Source organism: Dendrobates tinctorius, unplaced genomic scaffold (genome assembly GCF_039654945.1).
Source record: "Dendrobates tinctorius isolate UK_male_01 unplaced genomic scaffold, ASM3965494v1 ptg000102l, whole genome shotgun sequence".
NCBI classification, from domain to species: Eukaryota; Metazoa; Chordata; class Amphibia; order Anura; family Dendrobatidae; genus Dendrobates; species Dendrobates tinctorius.
Genome location: NW_027361770.1, coordinates 33,907,950 through 33,928,988, shown reverse-complemented (window position 1 = coordinate 33,928,988; position 21,039 = coordinate 33,907,950). Strand labels below are relative to the sequence as shown.

Here is a 21,039-nt window from a genome sequence, read left to right as displayed (position 1 = left end):
GTCCAGATGAATTACACCCCAGAGTACTGAAGGAGATAGCAGAAGAAATTTTTGAACCCCTCTCCATAATCTTTGAAAATTCTTGGAGAACAGGAGAAGTCCCAGAAGACTGGAGAAGAGCAAATGTTGTTCCTATCTTCAAAAAGGGGAAGAAGGTGGACCCAGGCAACTATAGGCCGGTGAGTCTGACTTCTATACCAGGAAAGATCTTTGAACAAATTATTAAACAACATGTATGTCAGTACCTGGATAAGAATGAAGTGATTAAACAGAGTCAGCATGGGTTTGTAACTAATAAGTCATGTCAGACTAACTTAATTTCCTTCTATGACGGAATCACTGATTGGGTGGATCAAGGAAATGCTGTAGATATAGTATATCTTGACTTCAGCAAAGCATTTGACAAAGTATCTCATACAATCCTTATTGAAAAAATGACTAAGTATGGAATGGACAAGGCAACTGTTAGGTGGATTCATAACTGGCTTAGTGATCAGACCCAAAGAGTGGTCGTAAATGGCTGCACATCCAGTTGGAAGAATGTCTCAAGTGGGGTACCACAGGGCTCTGTCCTGGGCCCTGTATTGTTCAACATCTTTATCAACGATTTAGATGAAGGAATTGAGGGTAAACTGATTAAATTTTCTGATGATACAAAGCTAGGAGGGATAGCTAATACTAGAGAAGAGAGAGAGAGGATTCAAAAAGATATAAATAAACTGGAGAAGTGGGCAGCAACTAACAGAATGGTTTTTAACAGGGAAAAATGCAAAGTACTACATCTGGGCAATAAAAATGAAAAAAGCATATACAGAATGGGAGCAACAGGCCTAAGCAACAGCACATGTGAAAAAGATATGGGTATACTAATAGATCACAGACTGAATATGAGTCAACAGTGTGATGCAGCAGCAAAAAAGGCAAATGCAATTCTAGGATGTATTAACAGAAGCATACAGTCTAGATCACGTGAAGTCATTATTTCCCTCTACTCCTCTTTGGTCAGACCTCATCTGGAATACTGTGTCCAGTTTTGGGCACCACATTTTAAAAAAGACATGAACAAACTGGAGCAAGTTCAGAAAAGAGCAACCAGAATGGTGACCGGTCTGCAAACCCTGTCTTATGAGGAAAGGTTGCAGGATTTGGGATTGTTTAGTTTGCAAAAGCGAAGACTGAGAGGAGACTTAATAGCTGTCTACAAATATCTAAAGGGCTGTCACATTGTAGAAGGATCAACTTTATTCTCATTTGCACAAGGAAAGACTAGAAGCAATGGGATGAAACTGAATGGGAGGAGACACAGATTAGATATTAGAAAAAACTTTTTGACAGTTAGAGTGATCAATGAGTGGAACAAGCTGCCACGAGAAGTGGTGAGCTCTCCTTCAATGGAAGTCTTCAAACAGAGGCTGGACAGACATCTGACTGGGATGATTTAGCGAATCCTGCTTTCAGCAGGGGGTTGGACCAGATGGCCCAGGAGGTCCCTTCCAACTCTACAATTCTATGATTCTATATGTATATAGATATATATATATATATATATATACTGTATATATATAAAAAGCTACAAAGGTGATATCAACCCCACAGATATGAACCCCACTTGCCACCACTACAGGGCAAGTGGGAAGAGCCAGGCAAAGCGCCAGTATTGACGCATCTAATAGATGTGTCTTTTCTGGGTGGATGCGGGCTGCTATTTTTATACACTAAAATAAATCCTGATAATATAGTGGATATTGATCCCCTCATATATCAATAAATGAACACAAAAAAAGAGCAATTGAAGGAACAGTCAATTGAAACAATGTAAAAAATTACAAAATTTTATTAAACAAATATACCATAAAATAACCAAAAACAACACAATAGCACTAGAAATCACTAGGGACAGCTATCATAAGGCTAAACAGCAGCAAAAAACACCGCAGATTATATCCTGATGAAACTGCAAGTGGCGGTGAAATGCGCGTCGAGGTGCGCTCAACAGTCCCTACAACCTTTTTACAATGGATATAGGTAATTATTATTGATGTTATACTCTGTTAAATGTTCTGCTATTAGTGCCTGCCTTATAGTATTTTACTGATCTATATTTGTTGGTCATTTATGACCTTGGATCAATCTATATTTTTACTAGGCATATTGTTTGGATAATATGGCATGTTACAGTTGTTTGATTGTCAGTTAATGTATATACACTTACTTTGCTGTGCCATTTACCTATGATCCTTATGCACTATAGCCACTTTATATAATTCTGCAATATTATCCATTAAGTATATTATTACAATCTATTATTGGGTGTCTCCACGGATATATCTAGTGATATTTTTACTTATACAATATTGATATTTTATAGATATATTCTGCTGTGTTTTTTGCTGCTATTTTTAGGCTGGGGGGGCCAAAATCCATGGCTTGTTACCAGCCTGAGAAAACAAGCCCCCAGCTGTCTGCTTTAGCAAGGCTGGTTGTCAAAACTGGGGGGACATCACGTTGTTTTATTTAATTATTTAAATAATTTTAAAAAATATGGCTTGAATACCCCTATATTCTTGATAACCAGCCATGCTCATGCGGACAGCTGAGGGTTGCAGCCCTCAGCTATGAGTTTTTTCTGGCTGGTTATCAAAAATACAGGGGAACCCACACAGGTTTTTTATTATTTATTTGCAGCGCAGGAGCCGGCTGATGAATACTCCCATCAGCTGCTCCTACTCTTATCACTTTATACCTCTAATCACTGCTGAGCGCTCACGCTGTCTTTTGACAATATGGGAACCGCAGCTGTCTGACTGGTGGTAATGATTTTACCACAGATCAGAAGTGGTGTTTGCAGCGCTGTCATGCACATGACAGCATGGCAATCACTGTGGTGTTGGGCCCCCCATTCAAGTGAATGGGGTTTGGGTCTGTTGCTCAGTGTCTGCTGGATGACAGGCTGTATGGTCGCATCATGTAACCATTCAGTTTGCCATCTAGATGTAGCGGAACCGAGTGTGAGGTCACATCCTGCTGTTCTTGACTTTTTCTACAGCAAATACGCTGCAAAAAAAGTCAACCTGCATTTTTGCAGCATTGTTTCACCGTCCATTCAAGTCAATGGGTGAAAAACGCTCCAAAAAAGCTGAAAAAAAGTAGTGACATGCTCTATGTAAAAAAACCACAGGACAGCACAAAATCCTGATGACAAAAAAAACAATGTGTGTGCATGAGATTTCTGAAATCTCATAGGTTTTGCTGGTACTGTAAAAAGCAGCTAAAATTAACATAAAAAATGCAGCAAAAACACCCAGTATTAACATGTCCTAAAAAGGCACTTAGGTCTGCCATGTATTTGGGCCTCCTAAGCTCACTGCTAATGTAACAGTATCATTAAAAATACAACATATCGTGCCAAAAAAGCCATTTGACAGCTATGTCAAGGAAAAACTAAAAAAAAAACATGGCTTTTTAAATGTAGTGATGGGGAAAAAAGCATAAAAATGTAGACTGCTTAAAAAAATAACTCCCATCAAATTTGTCATCTTAATTTATTGCAGTCAGCATATTACATGGCACACTGTCCTTACAATTGCTCATTTTGACCTTCTATGCAGCTAATTCTCTTTTCCATTAGGTCTATGACTTCATGTGATTAAAACTGACTAACTGAATCCTTCTAAGCTCTATGTAGAAACAGGACATCAATTTTCCATGTATGAGTCATGTCACTGGAAAAGTCCCTGGCATGCTATTTTAGAATTTTGGATAACTAGAGGAGGAAGACCTGTGAAGACTCAGACGTCAAGGTTAGATTTCAGAAAGGCAGATTTTAAGGGATTCAGAAAGAGATTTGGAGGGATCCAATGGCTGGATATCCTTAAGGAGAAAAATGTCCAGGAAGGATGCGAAATCTTGAAAAATGAAATTCTTAAAGCACAATCGTTAACAATTCCAAAAAGAGGGAAGAATAGGAAGTATTTAAGGAAACCAGGATGGATGAACACAGAACTTAAGCACATGCTAAAAAGGAAGAAATAAATTTTTGTAAAATGGAAATAGGGAGGCATATCTAAAGAAGAATATAATGCTGTCTGCAGAACCTTCAGGGCACGAATCAGATTAACTAAAGCTGACAATGAATTGAGGCTTGCAAGAGATGTCAAAAGCAATAATAAAGGATTTTGGGGATATGTCAAAAGTAAAAGAAAAGTCAAAGATGCTATAGAATTTTTACAGGATGAAAATGATGAAATGGTAAGACAGGATGTTGAGAAGGCCGAACTTTTAAATTCCTATTTTGCATCTGTTTTCTCTCAGAAAGGAAATGTAACATCAACTATTCTTTACTGTCCTATTAAGGGAATAGAAGAATCCAGGATATCTATAAACAGAAAGATAGTGAGGAAACACTTAGCTAACCTAAATGAATTCAAGTCTCCAGGTCCAGATGAATTATACCCCAGAGTATTGAAGGAGATAGCAGAAGAAATTTTTGAACTGCTCTCCATAATCTTTGAAAATTCGTGGAGAACAGAAGTCCCAGAAGACTGGAGAAGAGCAAATGTTGTTCCTATCTTGAAAAAGGGGAAGAAGGTGGACCCAGGCAACTATAGGCCAGTGAGTCTGACTTCTATACCAGGAAAGATCTTGGAACAAATTATTAAACATGTATGTCAGTACCTGGATAAGAATGAAGTGATTAAACAGAGTCAGCATGGGTTTGTAACTAATAAGTCATGTCAGACTAACTTAATTTCCTTCTATGAGAGAATCACTGATTGGGTGGATCAGGGAAATGCTGTAGATATAGTATATCTTGACTTCAGCAAAGCATTTGACAGTATATCATACAATCCTTATTGAAAAAATGACTAAGTATGGAATGGACAAGGCAACTGTTAGGTGGATTCATAACTGGCTTAGTGATCGGACCCAAAGAGTGGTCGTAAATGGCTGCACATCCAGTTGGAAGAATGTCTCAAGTGGAGTACCACAGGGCTCTGTACTGGGCCCTGAATTGTTCAACATCTTTATCAATGATTTAGATGAAGGAATTGAGGGTAAACTGATTAAATTTGCTGATGACACAAAGCTAGGAGGGATAGCTAATACTAGAGAAAAGAGAGAGAAGATTCAAAAAGATATAAATAAACTTGAGCAGTGGGCAGTATCTAACAGAATGGTTTTTAACAGAGAAAAATGCAAAGTAGTACATCTGGGCAATAAAAATGAAAAAAGTATATACAGAATGGGAGGAATAGGGCTAAGCAACAGCACATGTGAAAGACTTGGGTATACTAATAGATCACAGACTGAATATGAATCAATAGTGTGATGCAGCAGCAAAAAAGGCAAATGCAATTCTAGGATGTATTAACAGAAGCATACAGTCTAGATCACGTGAAGTCATTATTGCCCTCTACTCCTCTTTGGTCAGAACTCATCTGGAATACTGTGTCCAGTTTTGGGCACCACATTTTAAAAATGACATGAACAAACTGGAGCAAGTTCAGAAAAGAGCGACCAGAATGGTGACCAGTCTGCAAACCCTGTCTTATGAGGAAAGGTTGCAGGACTTGGGAATGTTTAGCCTGCAAAAGAGAAGACTGAGAGGAGACTTAATAACTGTCTACAAATATCTCAAGGGCTGTCACATTGCAGAAGGATCATCTTTATTCTCATTTGCACAAGGAAAGACTAGAAGCAATGGGATGAAACTGAATGGGAGGAGACACAGATTAGATATTAGAAAAAACTTTTTGACAGTTAGAGTGATCAATGAGTGGAACAGGCTGCCACCAGATGTGGTGAGTCCTCCTTCAATAGAAGTCTTCAAACAGAGGCTGGACAGATATCTGTCTGGGATGATTTAGCGAATTCTGCTTTGAGCAGGGGGTTGGACCAGATGGCCCAGGAGGTCCCTTCCAACTCTACGATTCTATGACAATCATTTTGTATTTCTTCAATTTTCTTACTATTGCACCAACAGTTTTCTTCTCACCCAGCATCTTCCTTATGGTTTTGTAGCCCATTCCAATTTTGTGCAGGTCTATAATCTTGTCCCTGACATCCTTATAAAGCTCTTTGGTCTTGCCCATGTTGTAGTGGTTAGAGTCTGACTGATTAATTGAGTCTGTGGATGGGAGAGTTTTATAAAGGTGACAATTTAAGACAGCAGTCTTTAACCCCTTCATGACCCAGCCTATTTTGACCTTAATGACCAGGTCATTTTTTCGAAACAATCACTGACCTCAGGGAGACCCGTGTTTGAGACTCTTAAATGAGGCTCCATGGACTTTATTTGCAGGTCATTTTTTGCAATTCTGACCAGTGTCCATTTATGAGGTAATAACTCAGGAACGCTTCAATGCATCCTAGCGATTCCGATATTGTTTTTTTGCGACATATTGGGCTTCATGTTAGTGGTAAATTTAGGTTGATAATTTTTGCGTTTATTTGTGAAAAAAACAGAAATTTGGTGAAAATTTTGAAAATTTTGCAATTTTCAAATTTTGAATTTGTATTCTGTTAAAACAGAGTTATGTGACACAAAATATTAATAAATAACATTTCTCACATGTGTACTTTACATCAGCACAATTTTGGAAACAAAATTTTTTTTTGTTAGGAAGTTATAAGGGTTAAAAGTTGACCAGCGATTTCTCATTTTTACAACAAAGTCTACAAAACTATTTTTTTAGGGACCACCTGACATTTGAAGTCACTTTGAGGGGTCTATATGGCAGAAAATACCCAAAAGTGATACCATTCTAAAAACTGCACCCCTCAATCTACTCAAAACTACATTCAAGAAGATTATTAACCCTTCAGGTGCTTCACAGGAACTAAAGCAACGTGGAAGGAAAAAATGGACATTTTGATTTTTCCAACAAAAATTTTCTTTTAGGCTAGTTTCACACTAGCGTTTTTCTGCGCTGCGTTTGGTGCACACATCAAACGCGTGACAAAAACACAAACAAATGCTTGTAAATGCTGCTTTTTTTGTCGCATTATCGTACGCGGTAAGCCAAAAAAGCAGCATTTGTATGCGTTTTCAAGCGTTTTCCATGCATATGCGTTTTTTATGCGCATGGTGTCACAATCACAGGAGGAAAATTCTAGAAAAATTCTTGCATCAGACACCACCAATGGGACAGCAGTGGGCTTGTGTTATGGAAATTCTTTATATAGACCCAGTTTACAGCTGAATTCTTCACATTTCCTTGGATTTTCTCTTGACAACATGGATCTGCGCTGGAAGACTTTTTACTCCAACTTGGATCTGGACACCAGGACGGCTCAGGCTTATCCAGTTGCTTGCCATCAACAAAGGGAGAGAGACAGCGAAGATGGCAGCGGCAGCGTTTGTGCATACATCCGATTGTTGAACTCCGGGAGAGCCGTGGAGCGTACCACACCCTCTACAGCGAGCTACAGGCAAACCCGGATAAATTTACTGATTACACACGGATGTCCCAACAAGGTTTCATGTATTTGCTAGGTCGTGTCCAAGATGCAATCCGGAGACAGGACACACAGCTCCGTCATGCGATTCCTCCTGACTCCTGGTCACCTTACGGTACGTAGTATTTAAAAAACAATGCCTGCCTAATTTTATTTGTTCTCTCATATGTACTATGAATTATTGTTTTTCCATGTACGTAACCAAAGGCTGCAGCATTATTGTTATGACATGTAGTAAAGAAAAGGCTGCATATTTATGTTTATGCCTTTTTTTTGTTTGTAATTTTATTTTTTGTTGTTGTAAAAATACAGATACACAAATATTAATTTTTGTTGTTTCTCTGTTTCCCAGATTCCTAACTACTGGAGATACCCTCTCTTCACTGCACTTCCAGTACCGGCTTGGAATCTCCACCTTGTCGGGAATAGTTGCGGACACCTGCCGGGCTTTGTGGGATGTTCTCTGTCCCAAATTTCTGCCCCTCCCCACCGTGGAAAAGTGGATTGAAAATGCAGAAAGATTCTGGACAGTCTGCAATTTCCCCAACTGTTTGGGTGCGGTGGATGGGAAACACATCCGGATTATGAAACCAAAAAGAACAGGATCGGAGTACTATAATTACAAAAAGTACTTCTCTACAGTACTCATGGCCATTTCTGATGCAGACTGTAAGTTTGTTGCAGTGGACATTGGTGCATTTGGACTTGGGAATGACTCCCAGGCTTTTAAGAACTCGGACATGGGCCAGAGGTTGTATGGCAACCAGTTCAATTTCTCCATGCCACGTCCTCTTCCCAACACCGAAGGTCCACCACAGCCCTTTGTAATGGTTGGGGATGAGGCATTCCACATGTGTCAAAACCTCTTCAAACCGTACTCCAGCCGGGACTTGGACCACAACAAAATAATTTTTTAATTACAGGCTGACCAGGGCAAGAAGAACTGTAGAGTGTGCCAATACTTGTCTCTAGATGGCGCATTCTAACCACAGAATAAAATGGATCCTAAAATTTGTTGGGCAATTTCTCCTGAGTACGCCGATACCTCGTATGTGATCATAAACCACTGTTTGTGTGCATGGCAGGGCTCAGAAGTGAATGAGTGCCATTTGACTTTTTGAATGGAAAATATGCTGGAATATTTAGCGTTTGCCATGTCGCGTTTGGAGAGCCCCTGTGCGCCTAAACATTGGAGCTCCCCCACAAGTGACCCCATTTTGGAAACTAGACCCCGGAAGGAACTTATCTAGATGTGTGGTGAGTACTTTGAACCCCCAAGTGCTTCACAGAAGTTTATAACGCAGAGCAGTGAAAATAAAAAATCATTTTTTTTCCTCAAAAATGATTTTTTAGCCCGCTATTTTTTATTTTCACAAGGCTAACAGGAGAAATTTGACCACAAAAGTTGTTGTGCAATTTGTCCTGTGTACACCGATATCCCATATGTGGGGGAACCACTGTTTGGGCACACATTGGGGCTCGGAAGGGACGTAGTGACGTTTTGAAATGCCGACTTGATGGAATTTTTTATTTTCCAGGAGAAATTAGACTCCCAACGTTGTTGTGCAAATTTTCCGGAGTACGCTGATACCCCATATGTGGGGGTAAATCACTGTTTGGGCACACATCAGGGCTCGGAATGGAGGGAGCACTGTTTGACTTTTTGAACGCAAAATTGACTGGAATAAATGGTGGCGCCATGCCGCGTTTAGAGACCCCGTGATGTGCCTAAACAGTGGAAACCTCTCAATTCTATCTCCAACCCTAACCCCAACACACCCCTAACCCTAATCCCAACCCTAATCATAACCCTAACCACAACCCTAACCCCAACACACCCCTAACCCTAATCCCAACTCTAACCCTAACCACAAGCCTAACCATAATCCCAACCCCAACCCACCCCTAACCCTAATCTTAACCCTAATTCCAACCCTAACCCTAATTCCAACCCTAACCCTAATCCCAACCCTAATTCCAACCCTAACCTTAATCCCAACCCTAATTCCAACCCTAACCCTAATTCTAACCCTAACCCTATTTTCAACTCTAACCCTAATTCTACCCCTAACCCTATTTCTAACCCTAACCCTAATTCTTTATTTTATTGTTTGTCCCTACCTATGGAGGTGATAAGAGGGGCGGTCATTTGCTTTTTTTTTTATTTTTATCACTGTGAGAGTTTATCCCAGTGATCAAAATAATTGAATGAATCTGCAGCTTTGCAGATTCGGCAGGTGCACTTTTCCAAGATGGCGGCGCCCATGATCCAGGACGGCGGGACACCAGGACAGCCAGAGAGACTCAGGGTGAGGGGGGTGATCGGAAGGCAGGGGAGCGGAGGGAAGGTGAGGGGAGCAGATCATGACAGCGGCAGCTGATCAGTCGGTGCGGGGGTCTGATCGGTGTCTCCAGCCATGGCAGATGCTATTGCAGCATCGACCATGGCTGGATTGTAATATTTCACCAAATTTCATTGGTGAAATATTACAATCGCTCTGCTCTGATTGGCTGTTTCACTTTTAACAGCCAATCAGAGTGATCGCAGCCACGTGGGGGCTAAGCCACCCCCCTGTGGTGAAGTTCAAAGCCCCCTGTACCTGCGGGTCGGGTGACCTTTCAGTGACCCGGTCACTCGACCTGCAGGGGGGCAATCAATTCATGACGCCACATAGGTGTCATGGGTCATATTGGCACAGCTTTTCATGACACCTATGTGGCGTCAAAGGTCGGGAAGGGGTTAATGCAGGAGTTGATTAGGAGCGTCTAACTGGTCTGTAGGAACCAGAACTCTTAATAGTTGGTAGGGGATAAAATACGTATTTCTCACTGCAAAATGCACATAAATTTATTTAATTTATACAATGTGATATTCTGGTTTTTATTTTTGATATTCTGTCTCTCAATGTTAAAATTAACCTACCCTTAAAATTATAGACTGTTCATGTCTTTGTCAGTGGGCAATCTTACAAAATCAGCAAGGGCTCAAATACTTATTTCCCCCACTGTTCATTTTATAGGGAGAAATCATGCCATTTGCATCTAATAAGGAGACATTTTGGAACTGCACTTTCAAGTAACATTTCAGACTAAGTTGTCATGTGCCATTTTTTGTCGTGCGTTCTGCAATGTCGCCAGATTTTGCATCTCCCGCCTCTCTCGCTCTTAATTTGCAATTGACTCAAAGCTGGTGGGAGAACACTAGTTGCTATTATACTGTATCTCTGCTACACAACAGAGCACACAGAGATCTTCCTGCTCATCATTATTTAGTTAAGACAGAAGCAACAGAAGTATGGAAGTGATTATACAGCATTAGAGATCGCTGTAGAAGTGAATCCAATTCTGTGATGGGGTACATGATTTGATAGAAAGTTTAGCACACTCTTTCTGTGTCTCCTTCTATCTGTTTACTCACTCTGTTCCTCATTTCCCATTCCGCATCCACTCTCCATAGACTGTCATAGAGAGTTTAACATGGCAAATCTCTGTGGTGGCAGTCCATCTAGCTCAAGTTGAGCTGTTGTTTTTTTCCAGCCTGTCTGATAAGTTCAGGAGGCTGATAAGTGGAGAAAGCGGCACAATTCTCTGATAGTATATATTTTAAGGTACTGTCACACTTAGCGATGTACCAGCGATCCTGACCAGCGATATGACGCGGTCAGGATCGCTGGTACATCGCTAAGTGGTCGCTAGTGAGCTACCACACAGGCAGATCTCACCAGCGACATCGCAGGGGTCGGGGGTCGCTACTTACCTGTCAGACGAGGTGATCCTGACGTCCTCCCGCTCGTCGTCACAACAGGAAGCCCAGCAGGAAGCTGATGACGAGAAACAGTCCAGGACGTTCTCGCGCGATCAGTGATAACCAGCGGGGGAGCGGTCGGAGGTAAGTATCAGACACAGCGATATCGCTAGCAATATCGCTATAACGTCACAAAAACCAGTGACGTTATAGCGATATTGCTAGTGATATCACTTAGTGTGACAGGCCCTTTACAATATAGTTAAAGTTTGTTGAAAGTACAATTCCCTTTTAACTAGTGACCATTCAAACAATTGCAACTGGTTGCACGGAAATCAGTAATCAAATAATCTCAATTACCTCTAGTATCTCTGCTATTAAAACCAGTTTGTGATACAAATCTTGCTCCTTTGTTTTGTCTTGTAAATCCATATCTTGGTTTTTCAGTTTGTTTAGATTCTTCGTTAAAATGATCCTCTGTAAAAAAAAATAGTTACATTTTGCAGATATGAGTTAAACATATGTATTCACAGTGATATGCTAATCCAGGTAGAGCGTTGTTTAGTCTGTCCCTTTTGATAGGGGAAATAGTTATGTACACTGTGTGCATAATTATTAGGCAAGTATTTTGATCATTGTTAGGCTAGTTTCACATTAGCGTTTTTTTGCGCAGCGCATCGGGCGCATAAAAAACGCAAAGAAAAACGCAAAACAAACGCGCGTTTTTTTAACGTCATGCGCACGCTGATGTGTAAAAAAAACGCAGCGTTGTTTGCGTTTTACATGCGTTTTTTGCATGCGTTGGCGTTTTTTATGCGCATGCGTTTTTAAGTGTGACGTTTTTTCCATTGTCTAGAGAACATTCTAGACTTGTTTAACTCAAAAACGCATGCGCAAAAAAACGCAAGCGTGCGCAAGACCATGCGCACGCATGCGTTCCCATAGGCTCCAATGTGGTGTTTTTGCGCATTCCATGCGCAAGCGTGCGCATGCGTTTTTTTGACGAGACAGGGCGGAACCAAAAATGCAACATGTTGCGTCTGGCGCGCCTGGCGCAAAAGACAAAAAAACGCATGCGCACGAAAACGCAAGTATGCGCAAGACCATGCGCATGTCATGTTAAGTATAGGTGCGCAGTGCGCATGCGCACGGGTGCGCACGATGCGCTGCGCACAAAAGCGCTAATGTGAAACCAGCCTTAAGCATATTTTCTGACTCCAAGCTGTCTAAACTTGAATGCTTATTGGATGAAGCAGATCAGATGATGTCCATCTGTGTAATGGCTGAAAGGGTGGCCTAAGAATTTTAACACCCTTTATCAAGGTGTGCAAAGCTGACGAGAAAAGAGATTTAATTGACTCTGGAAAGTAAGAAATTATTGTGACGGACAGGTCGTGAGGCAGAAGAGTCAGACGTTCCAGAGTCAATACCGAGAGAGGTACGTATATAACCAACGGAAAAGGTGTAAGGGTACCGTTACACCTAGCGATGCACCAGCGATCCCGACCAGCGATATGACGCGGTCAGGATCGCTGGTGCATCGCTAGGTGGTCGCTAGTGAGCTGCCACACAGGCATATCTCACCAGCGACATCGCAGGGGATAGGGATCGCTACTTACCTGTCAGACGCGGCGATCCTGCGTCCTCCCACCCGGCTCCATGCGTCGCTCGTCGTCACAGCAGGAAGCGCAGCAGGAAGTGACCGACGAGGAATGATCCAGGAGCTTCTCGCGCGATCAGCGATAACCAGCGGGGGAGCCGGTCGGAGGTAAGTATCACATGCAGCGATATCGCTAGTAATATCGCTATAACGTCACAAAATCGGTGACTTTACAGCGATATTGCTAGTGATATTGCAGTGTGTAACGGGGGCTTAAGTCAGGTCACAGTGCAGGGTCAATAACAAGAGATAGCGGAGCAAAAGCAGAAGGACAAGACAAAGGGGTAGACAGCTCAGTTAAGTAGCTATGTGATTACCAGAACACTGAAGACCTGCAGAAACTCCCGTGTAAAACCACGGCCGCCGGGGGGTAGCTGCTGCGGTTGTCCCAGGACTCACTGTGCTGGAGGCTGTTTTATCACCCATATGTTGTTCACTTTGGGGACCCAATGGACTGCAGACAGAGGCTGGAATTAACTTTAACAACTCAGCTTTATTCTCTTCAGGGCACAGCACGTTCAATACAGCAACAGGACTCTTTACTTGTTAACAGCAATACATCTTCATCTACAGCAGTACGTCACTTCTTCCTTCACTTCACACATATGCACCACACAGGCAAGCTGACACGTCACACGGAGCACGATGAACACGGAACTCTTCCCTTCTTTCAGAGCTCGACTTCAGCCCCCAAAAGTACCTGACTTTTCCATTACAGCTCACCCCCTAAAGGCACTGTTGCTCCTGTTCTTATCCTAGTTTCACAGCTCACTAAACTCTCCACAATGCTTCTGTACTGCAGCTGCTACTCCCACAGGGATCCTTCCATGAAACTCCCTGGCTTGCAATTCTCCAGACACGGGCTGGACTCAATTAGACTGGTTTGGGTTGTCACTTCAGCTTTTCCTTGGTAGCTGACTTGACCGACGAGACTCCTTCTGTCTCACTAGCCTTATAGTCCCCAGTCCCTGACTGCAAGGCCTCCAACACCACAACGTGCTGGCTACTGCTGTAGGCACTCCGCTGTTCTTCACTTCTGTCCTGTTCGCTTCTGTCCTGTTTGCTACCCCCAGCTCAACTGACTTATTGGAGGGAAACTCCTGTCTAGCCACTCTAAGTTAACCCTATTAACGTCTTCTCCCTAGTTGAGCTCAGTGCCCCCATCTAGTGGCCCTTTTCTAATACTACACCTAACTATCTTACTAATATTGTGTGGATACAAACACACACACAACATGCATACAGCACACAGATAATATCAACAATCGCAGGGCAAAGCCCTTGCCCTCCTTACATTTGCCTGGTAATCATACGCAGTCTGTTGCTGCAGCCGCACTTGGTCCAAAAGTCCATGGACCTATGGCCCCACAAAAGGTAAGTCCTACAATCCAGTAGAAGGGCCATAACAACATATGCACAAAATAATGTTCTCTATAGGCTGTATTGGCCGCATTACTCCCAAATTTGAGAGCGCATCAGTGTTTCTTAAAAAAAAAAAAAACTCAAAGCAAACAGAAAACAAACATTTTTACAAAACGGTCCCATAGACCATCATAGGCTCTCATCTGAAGAGCGTTGCAGGGTTCCCTTTTCCCTGCGGAACAGTCCCAAATGGTGCAACAGGCACTTAAAGGGTTAAGCAAAGTCAGTTCAGCAGTGCGCATTCTGCGCAATTTTTCTACTTAAAGCCCAGGTGTGGGCTGAAGGGGACTCTGCAGCCGCAGAATCTCCATGGTGTAAGAGGGCCCAGGTCTCCCTCTCCTTAGCCTTCTTCCTGGCTATGATGTCCGTGATTCACATGGACGGGCACGCAGGTGGCGGGGGACCGGTACCACTGGGGGAGAGCTGGCCAAAAAGTGGAGGCTCCGGGGCCTCGGGGAGCGCCTGGCGTGGGTGCGTGTGCACAGTGGGGCAGAACTTGGGCCGTGTGTCCCCACAGTGGGACAACAGTGGGGCCGTGCGATCCGCTGATAGTGGAGGCTGGACAGCACTCACCTCCGTCTGCACCGCAGCTCTGCTCAGGCCAGGTCGCAGCTCCTCCTTCAACTTCTGCCAGTGGGAAGCCAGGGTCTCTTCTGGCTCTGTGATCTCCTCTATTGCGACGTCGCTGCCAGGCTGGTCCTCCGTGGTGTTCCAGGGTCCTTCCTCCCCCTGCCGTCCTGCAGGAACATCCTCCCGGTCTTCTAGTTCCTCAGGATGAGGAGCGGGTTCCTCCTCTCTCGTTGTCTGCTCAGTCGCGGCCTGCAGTGAGTGTGGACGCATCTCCGGTGCAGCGATTCCAGGTGTCAGGAGCTCTACTGATGGCGGGGCTTCGGACCGGGTAAGAGATCAGCATTCTCGTTGTTGCTCCGAGCTTTGGGTGACATGTCCGGCCTCCTCCTCCTGTTGCCATCGCCACTCTGCACACTCTGCAGGGTCACTCCCATTCCAGGGTGGAGCGCTGTCCAGCCTCTCCACCCACTTCTCAGCATTCAGGGGGAAAGGGTGCTGCACATACCACTCCTTCAAGGGGCGAACCCGACATTGCTGACAGCTCACATTTGGCGCCATCCAGACCCAGTCACGCCCACGAAGTGCAGCTTGTTGACAAGAAAAGTTCATTTTGGCGTCAGAATTCTCCATCTTGCTGGCGGCCATTTTAAGGTTCACAGTATCACTTTGCAGATCTTCTCCTTTGGTCACAATCAGTTTCTTGGTCTCGTTTTTCAGCATTTTCAGCATTTTTTCAGTCACATCCAGTATTTTAATCATCTTCACTTGCCCATCACTGCTCTCTTCAATTTGCATCTTATAGAGCGCTGCAGTCACTATCAGACTGTCTCTTTTCTTCACCTCCGCTGTGGTCTCGCCGCCATTTTGGGCAGCGAGATCTGTCATGAACTCATTTTCTGCTCCACCAGTTGAGAGTTCCCCTTCCGTTCTCCCTCTGGTGGTGACAGGAGGTAGTGCGGTTGGTTTAAGTGGTAGTGATCTGCCACCTGATGAGGAAGATAACGATTTCATCTCTGGAGTATCAGACTGGATATAAGACAGCCGACGCCCTATCCGAGTGCTGGTGATTCAGTCTGCTTCTCAGGTCCTGGACTTCAGCTCTCTTCCAGTCTTCTCAAGTTAAGTTTGTTTTTTGCTATTGTTCTCACTTGCGCTTGTTGGTCAATTCAGTTTTTTGTGTAATCAGCCTGCCCCTGCTGGGGCTATGCTGAAATTCCACTCCTATTAATCAGTATTTGCCAATCTGCTTTTTGTCCCTTATTAGGCTGGCCTCTTTTTTGCTCTGTCTCAGAATATTTCAGAGTGCTGATATAGGTTTAGAAGTGTAGTGACTTCAGGGGTAATTTTGCTATCAGAAGTGTTGGACAATATTTTTGTAGGTTTTTTTTGGCAGATTGCAGACAGTGTCATTCCTTTTCTGTCCTTTTTAGTTAGCCGGGCCCCATCGTTTGCTCACCCTATTTTCCTGCCTTTGTTTGTATTTTCATCTTGTTTCACCGTCAATACATGTGGGGGGCTGTCTTTCCTTTGGGGTCTGCTCTGGGGCAGTTAGTTTTCCTCTTTTCCTGCTTTAGGCTTATGTAGTTCTCCGGTTGTGACGAGGTGTCTAGGACGACTGCTGCTAGTTGTGCGGTTAAGATCAGGGATCTGCAATCTGCATAGTTACCAACTTCTCTGGTTTTCTGAGACTTAGCTTGTTGTCTTTTTTTTTTCCTCCTTGGTTTCCCATTCATAACAGAATCACCAGCCATACCACAGATTCTAGGGTACTCAAAAGCAGGAAAGAATTGTTAGAGAAAGAAAAAAAAAGTGTCAGAATTTTTTTTTTTTTATTATGTATTTTTTCCTCTTTTTCTCTGGGGCCGTAGGTGGATTTTTTTCCTAATGGAGATTAAGCAACTGTCTGATCGTGTGGAGCGGCTTGCTGCTGAAGTACAGGGAATTTCCACCTACCTTATTCAGTCACATGCTGCTGAACCCAAGATTCCTACTCCTGATGTGTTTTCTGGGGATCGGTCTAAATTTCTGAATTTTAAGAATAATTGTAAATTATTTCTTGCCTTGAAGCCTAACTCATCGGGGAGCTCTGTGCAGCAGGTTAAAATTGTCATCTCCTTGCTGCGCGGCGATCCCCAAGATTGGGCTTTTTCTCTGACACCTGAAAATCCTATTCTGACTAATGTGGATGCATTTTTTCAGGCCTTGGGGTTGTTGTATGATGAACCTAATGCCGTTGATCAAGCTGAGAGAACCCTGTTGGCATTAAACCAGGGTCAGGATCCTGCAGAGTTGTACTGTCAAAAATTCCTAAAGTGGGTGGTCCTTACTACATGAAATGATAGTGCATTGGCAGCTCTCTTTCGGAAAGGTTTGACATAGACCGTAAAAGATGTTATGGTGGGATTTCCTGTTCCCTCTGGTCTGGATGGCTCTATGTCATTAGCCATTCAAGTTGATCGGCGTTTACGTGAACGTAAAACTACACAGGAGGCGCTGCCACCTTTTGAACAAATGTCTGAACCTATGCAATGTGATGGGGTTTTGTCTAGGGCGCAACATCAGGAGCTTAGAAAGCGTAATAAGCTGTGTTTTTTCTGTGGAGACGCCTCTCATACTATTTCTGTCTGCCCTAAACGAGAGAAACGTTTTGCACACACATTTGCTGTGGGCACTATACAACCTATGTTCCTTTTGGCAATTACTCTGATCTGCTCCTTGTCCACATTTTCCACTAAGGCTTTTGTGGATTCAGGAGCAGCTCTGAATCTGATGGATGTAGACTTTGCTAAACATTGTGGTTTGTCCATGACGCCTCTGCAGACGCCCATTCCTTTGAGGGGTATTGATGCCACTCCTTTGGCGGAGAATAAACCTCAGTTTTGGACCCAGGTGATAATGCGAGTTGCCCCAGACCACCATGAAAATTGTAAATTTTTGGTGCTGCATAATTTGCATGATACTATTGTCCTGGGGTTCCCCTGGTTACAAACTTATAACCCAGTTTTCGATTGGAAATCTGTGTCTGTGGTGAGTTGGGGTTGTCAGTGTGTTCTTAGGGACGCTCCTGTTTTCTCCACCTCTCCTCAGTCTCATGATATTCCTGATTATCTGGCTGATTTCTCTGATGTTTTTAGTGAGAGTAAGTCTGCGTCTTTGCCTCCTCATAGGAGTTATGACTGCAATTGAGTTGATGCCTGGGTGTAAATTTCCCAAGGGTCGGCTTTTCAACTTATCTGTACCCGAACATGATGCTATGTGATCCTATATTAAGGAGTCATTGGAGAAGGGTCATATTAGACCATCCTCGTCACCATTAGGCGCTGTTTTTTTTTTTGTGGACAAGAAAGATGGTTCATTAAGAACGTGTGTTGATTATCGTTCCCTTAACAAGATGACGGTTAAATATCAGTACCCGTTACCTCTGATGTCTGATTTATTCTCCAGAGTTAAGAGTGCCTGCTGGTTTACTAAGCTTGACCTCAGGGGGGCGTATAATCTTATTCGCATTAAGCACGGGGATGAATGAAAGACGGCGTTTAATACTCCGGAGGGACATTTTGAGTACCTGGTGATGCCTTTTGGGCTCTCTAATGCCCCTTCTGTCTTCCAATCCTTTATGAATGATATTTTCCGAGACTTTGTGGATAAGTTTTTGATCATCTATCTGGATGATATTTTGATATTTTCTAGTGATTGGGATTCCCATGTGGAATATGTCCGGACTGTGTTCCGGATTTTGAGGGAGAATTCCCTGTTTGTTGAGGGATCAAAGTGCCTCTTTGGTGTACAGAGGATTTCATTTTTGGGATTTATCTTGTCTCCATCGACTATTGAAATGGACCCGGCAAAGGTACAGGCCATTTATGATTGGGTTCAGCCTACTTCTTTGAAGGCTCTCCAGAAGTTTTGGGGTTTTTCTAATTTCTATCGTAAATTTATAGGTAATTTTTCTAGTATTGTCAAACCACTGACTAATCTGACCAAGAAGGGAGCTGATGTGCTGAAATGGTCTCCTGAGGCTGTCTCAGCATTTCAGGAGCTTAAGCGGAGATTTACTTCAGCTCCAGTTTTACAGCAACCTAATGTCTCACTTCCATTTCAAGTGGAGGTGGACGCTTCTGAGATTGGTGCAGGAGCTGTGCTGTCCCAAAAAGACATCGGTGACTTCTAAGATGAATCCCTGTGCCTTCTTTTCTCGAAAGTTTTCCCCATCTGAACGCAACTATGACGTGGGGAATCGGGAATTGTTGGCCATGAAATGGGCATTTGAGGAGTGGAGACATTGGTTGGAGGGAGCTAGACATCAATTTGTGGTCCTCACCAATCACAAGAATCTGATTTATCTGGTGTCGGCCAAACGCTTGAATCCTAGACAGGTTAGATGGGCCTTGTTTTTCACGCGTTTTAATTTTGTGGTCTCTTTTCTTCCAGGCACTAAGAATGTTAAGGCAGATGCCCTTTCTAGGAGTTTCTTTGCTGATTCTCTTATTGTGACCAAGCCTACTACTATCCTAGGTGAGGGGGTAGTTCTTTCTGCCATTTCGCCCGATTTGAGATGCGCCCTGGAGGAATTTCAGGAGGATAAACCTGAGTGTTGCCCTATGGGAAGATTGTATGTTCCTGACCAGTGGAGAAAGAGAGTGATGTCTGAAGTCCATTGCTCCGCATTGGCTAGTAATACGGGTATTTTTGGTACCAGAGATTTGGTGAGTCGGTCGTTTTGGTGGCCTGCCTTATCTCGTGATGTCAGGAATTTTGTACAGTCCTGTGGGACTTGTTCTCGGTCTAAACCCTGTTCTCGTTCTAGTGGGTTGCTGATGCCCCTGCCGGTGCCCAAGCGGCCATGGACCCATATCTCAATGGATTTTATTTCTGATCTTCCTGTCTCTCAGAGAATGACTGTTATCTGGGTGATTTGTGATAGATTTTCGAAGATGGTCCATCTTGTACCACTCCCAAAGTTGCCATCTTCCACTGAGTTGGTGCCCTTGTTTTTACAACAGGTGGTTCGGTTACACGGGATTCCTGAGAACACTGTGTCCGATAGAGGGGTCCAGTTTGTTTCCAGATTCTGGAAAGCCTTTTGTTCCAATCTGGGAATTCAGTTATCCTTCTCCTCCGCGTTTCATCCCCAGACCAATGGGCAGACTGAGAGAACAAACCAGACCCTGGAGTCTTATTTAAGATGTTTTATATCTGCTGATCAAGATGATTGGGTCTCATTTTTGCCCTTGGCCGAATTTGCGCTGAACAATAGAGCTAGTTCTGCCACTCTGATGTCACCCTTTTACTGTAATTTTGGGTTTCATCCTCGATTCTCTTCAGGGCAAGTGGAATCTTCGTCCTGCCCAGGTGTGGACACTGTGGTTGTGAGAATGCAGCAGATATGGGACCAAGTGGTGGATAAGTTGTCACTCTCTCAGGAAAAGGCCCAGCGTTTTTCCAACTGGCGTAGGACCATTGGTCCCCGGTTTAAAGTGGGTGATATGGTTTGGCTGTCGTCTAAGAATATTCCTGTGAAGGTTGCATCTCCAAAATTTAAGCCAAGATTTATTGGACCTTATAAGATTTTGGAGATTCTTAATCCTGTTTCTTTTCGATTGGCTCTTCCAGTTACGTTCAAAATCCATAACGTATTTCACAAGTCACTGTTGAAGAGGTTTTTTGAGCCAGTAGTTCCTGTGGCGGCACCTCCTGATCCTGTATTGGTTAAAGGCAATGTGGAATATGAGGTAGAGAAAATATTGGATTCTTGTTTGGATAGACGGAGACTCCAGTATTTGGTCAAATGGAAGGGTTATGGCCAGGAGGATAATTCTTGGGTCTCTGCCTCTGATATTCATGCCAATAAATTGGTTCGTGCTTTTCACCGGGCCCATCCTGATCGGCCTGGTGGCATGGATGAGGGTTCGGTGACCCCTCCTCAAGGGGGGGTACTGTCATGAACTCATTTTCTGCTCCACCAGTTGAGAGTTCCCCTTCCGTTCTCCCTCTGGTGGTGACAGGAGGTAGTGCAGTTGGTTTAAGTGGTAGTGATCTGCCACCTGATGAGGAAGATAATGATTGGATCTCTGGAGTATCAGACTGGATATAAGACAGCCAACGCCCTATCCGGGTGCTGGTGATTCAGTCTGCTTCTCAGGTCCTGGACTTCAGCTCTCTTCCAGTCTTCTCAAGTTAAGTT

The 21,039-nt window shown here is 43.4% G+C and overlaps 1 protein-coding gene across 3 annotated transcripts in view; it reads right to left on the bottom strand.

Moving 5' to 3' along the window:
• LOC141099764 (NFX1-type zinc finger-containing protein 1-like) overlaps window positions 1–21,039 on the bottom strand; it is a 229,075-nt gene that overhangs the window by 99,292 nt on the left and 108,744 nt on the right. For 2 of the 3 annotated variants that reach the window (XM_073587800.1, XM_073587801.1), the window contains one exon: window positions 11,564–11,680. In XM_073587800.1, coding sequence (XP_073443901.1) covers window positions 11,564–11,680 — 117 coding nt within the window. Of the gene's footprint in view, window positions 1–11,563; window positions 11,681–13,180; window positions 14,143–21,039 lie in introns of those variants that run through there. The other variant, XM_073587802.1, reaches the window with a different exon arrangement.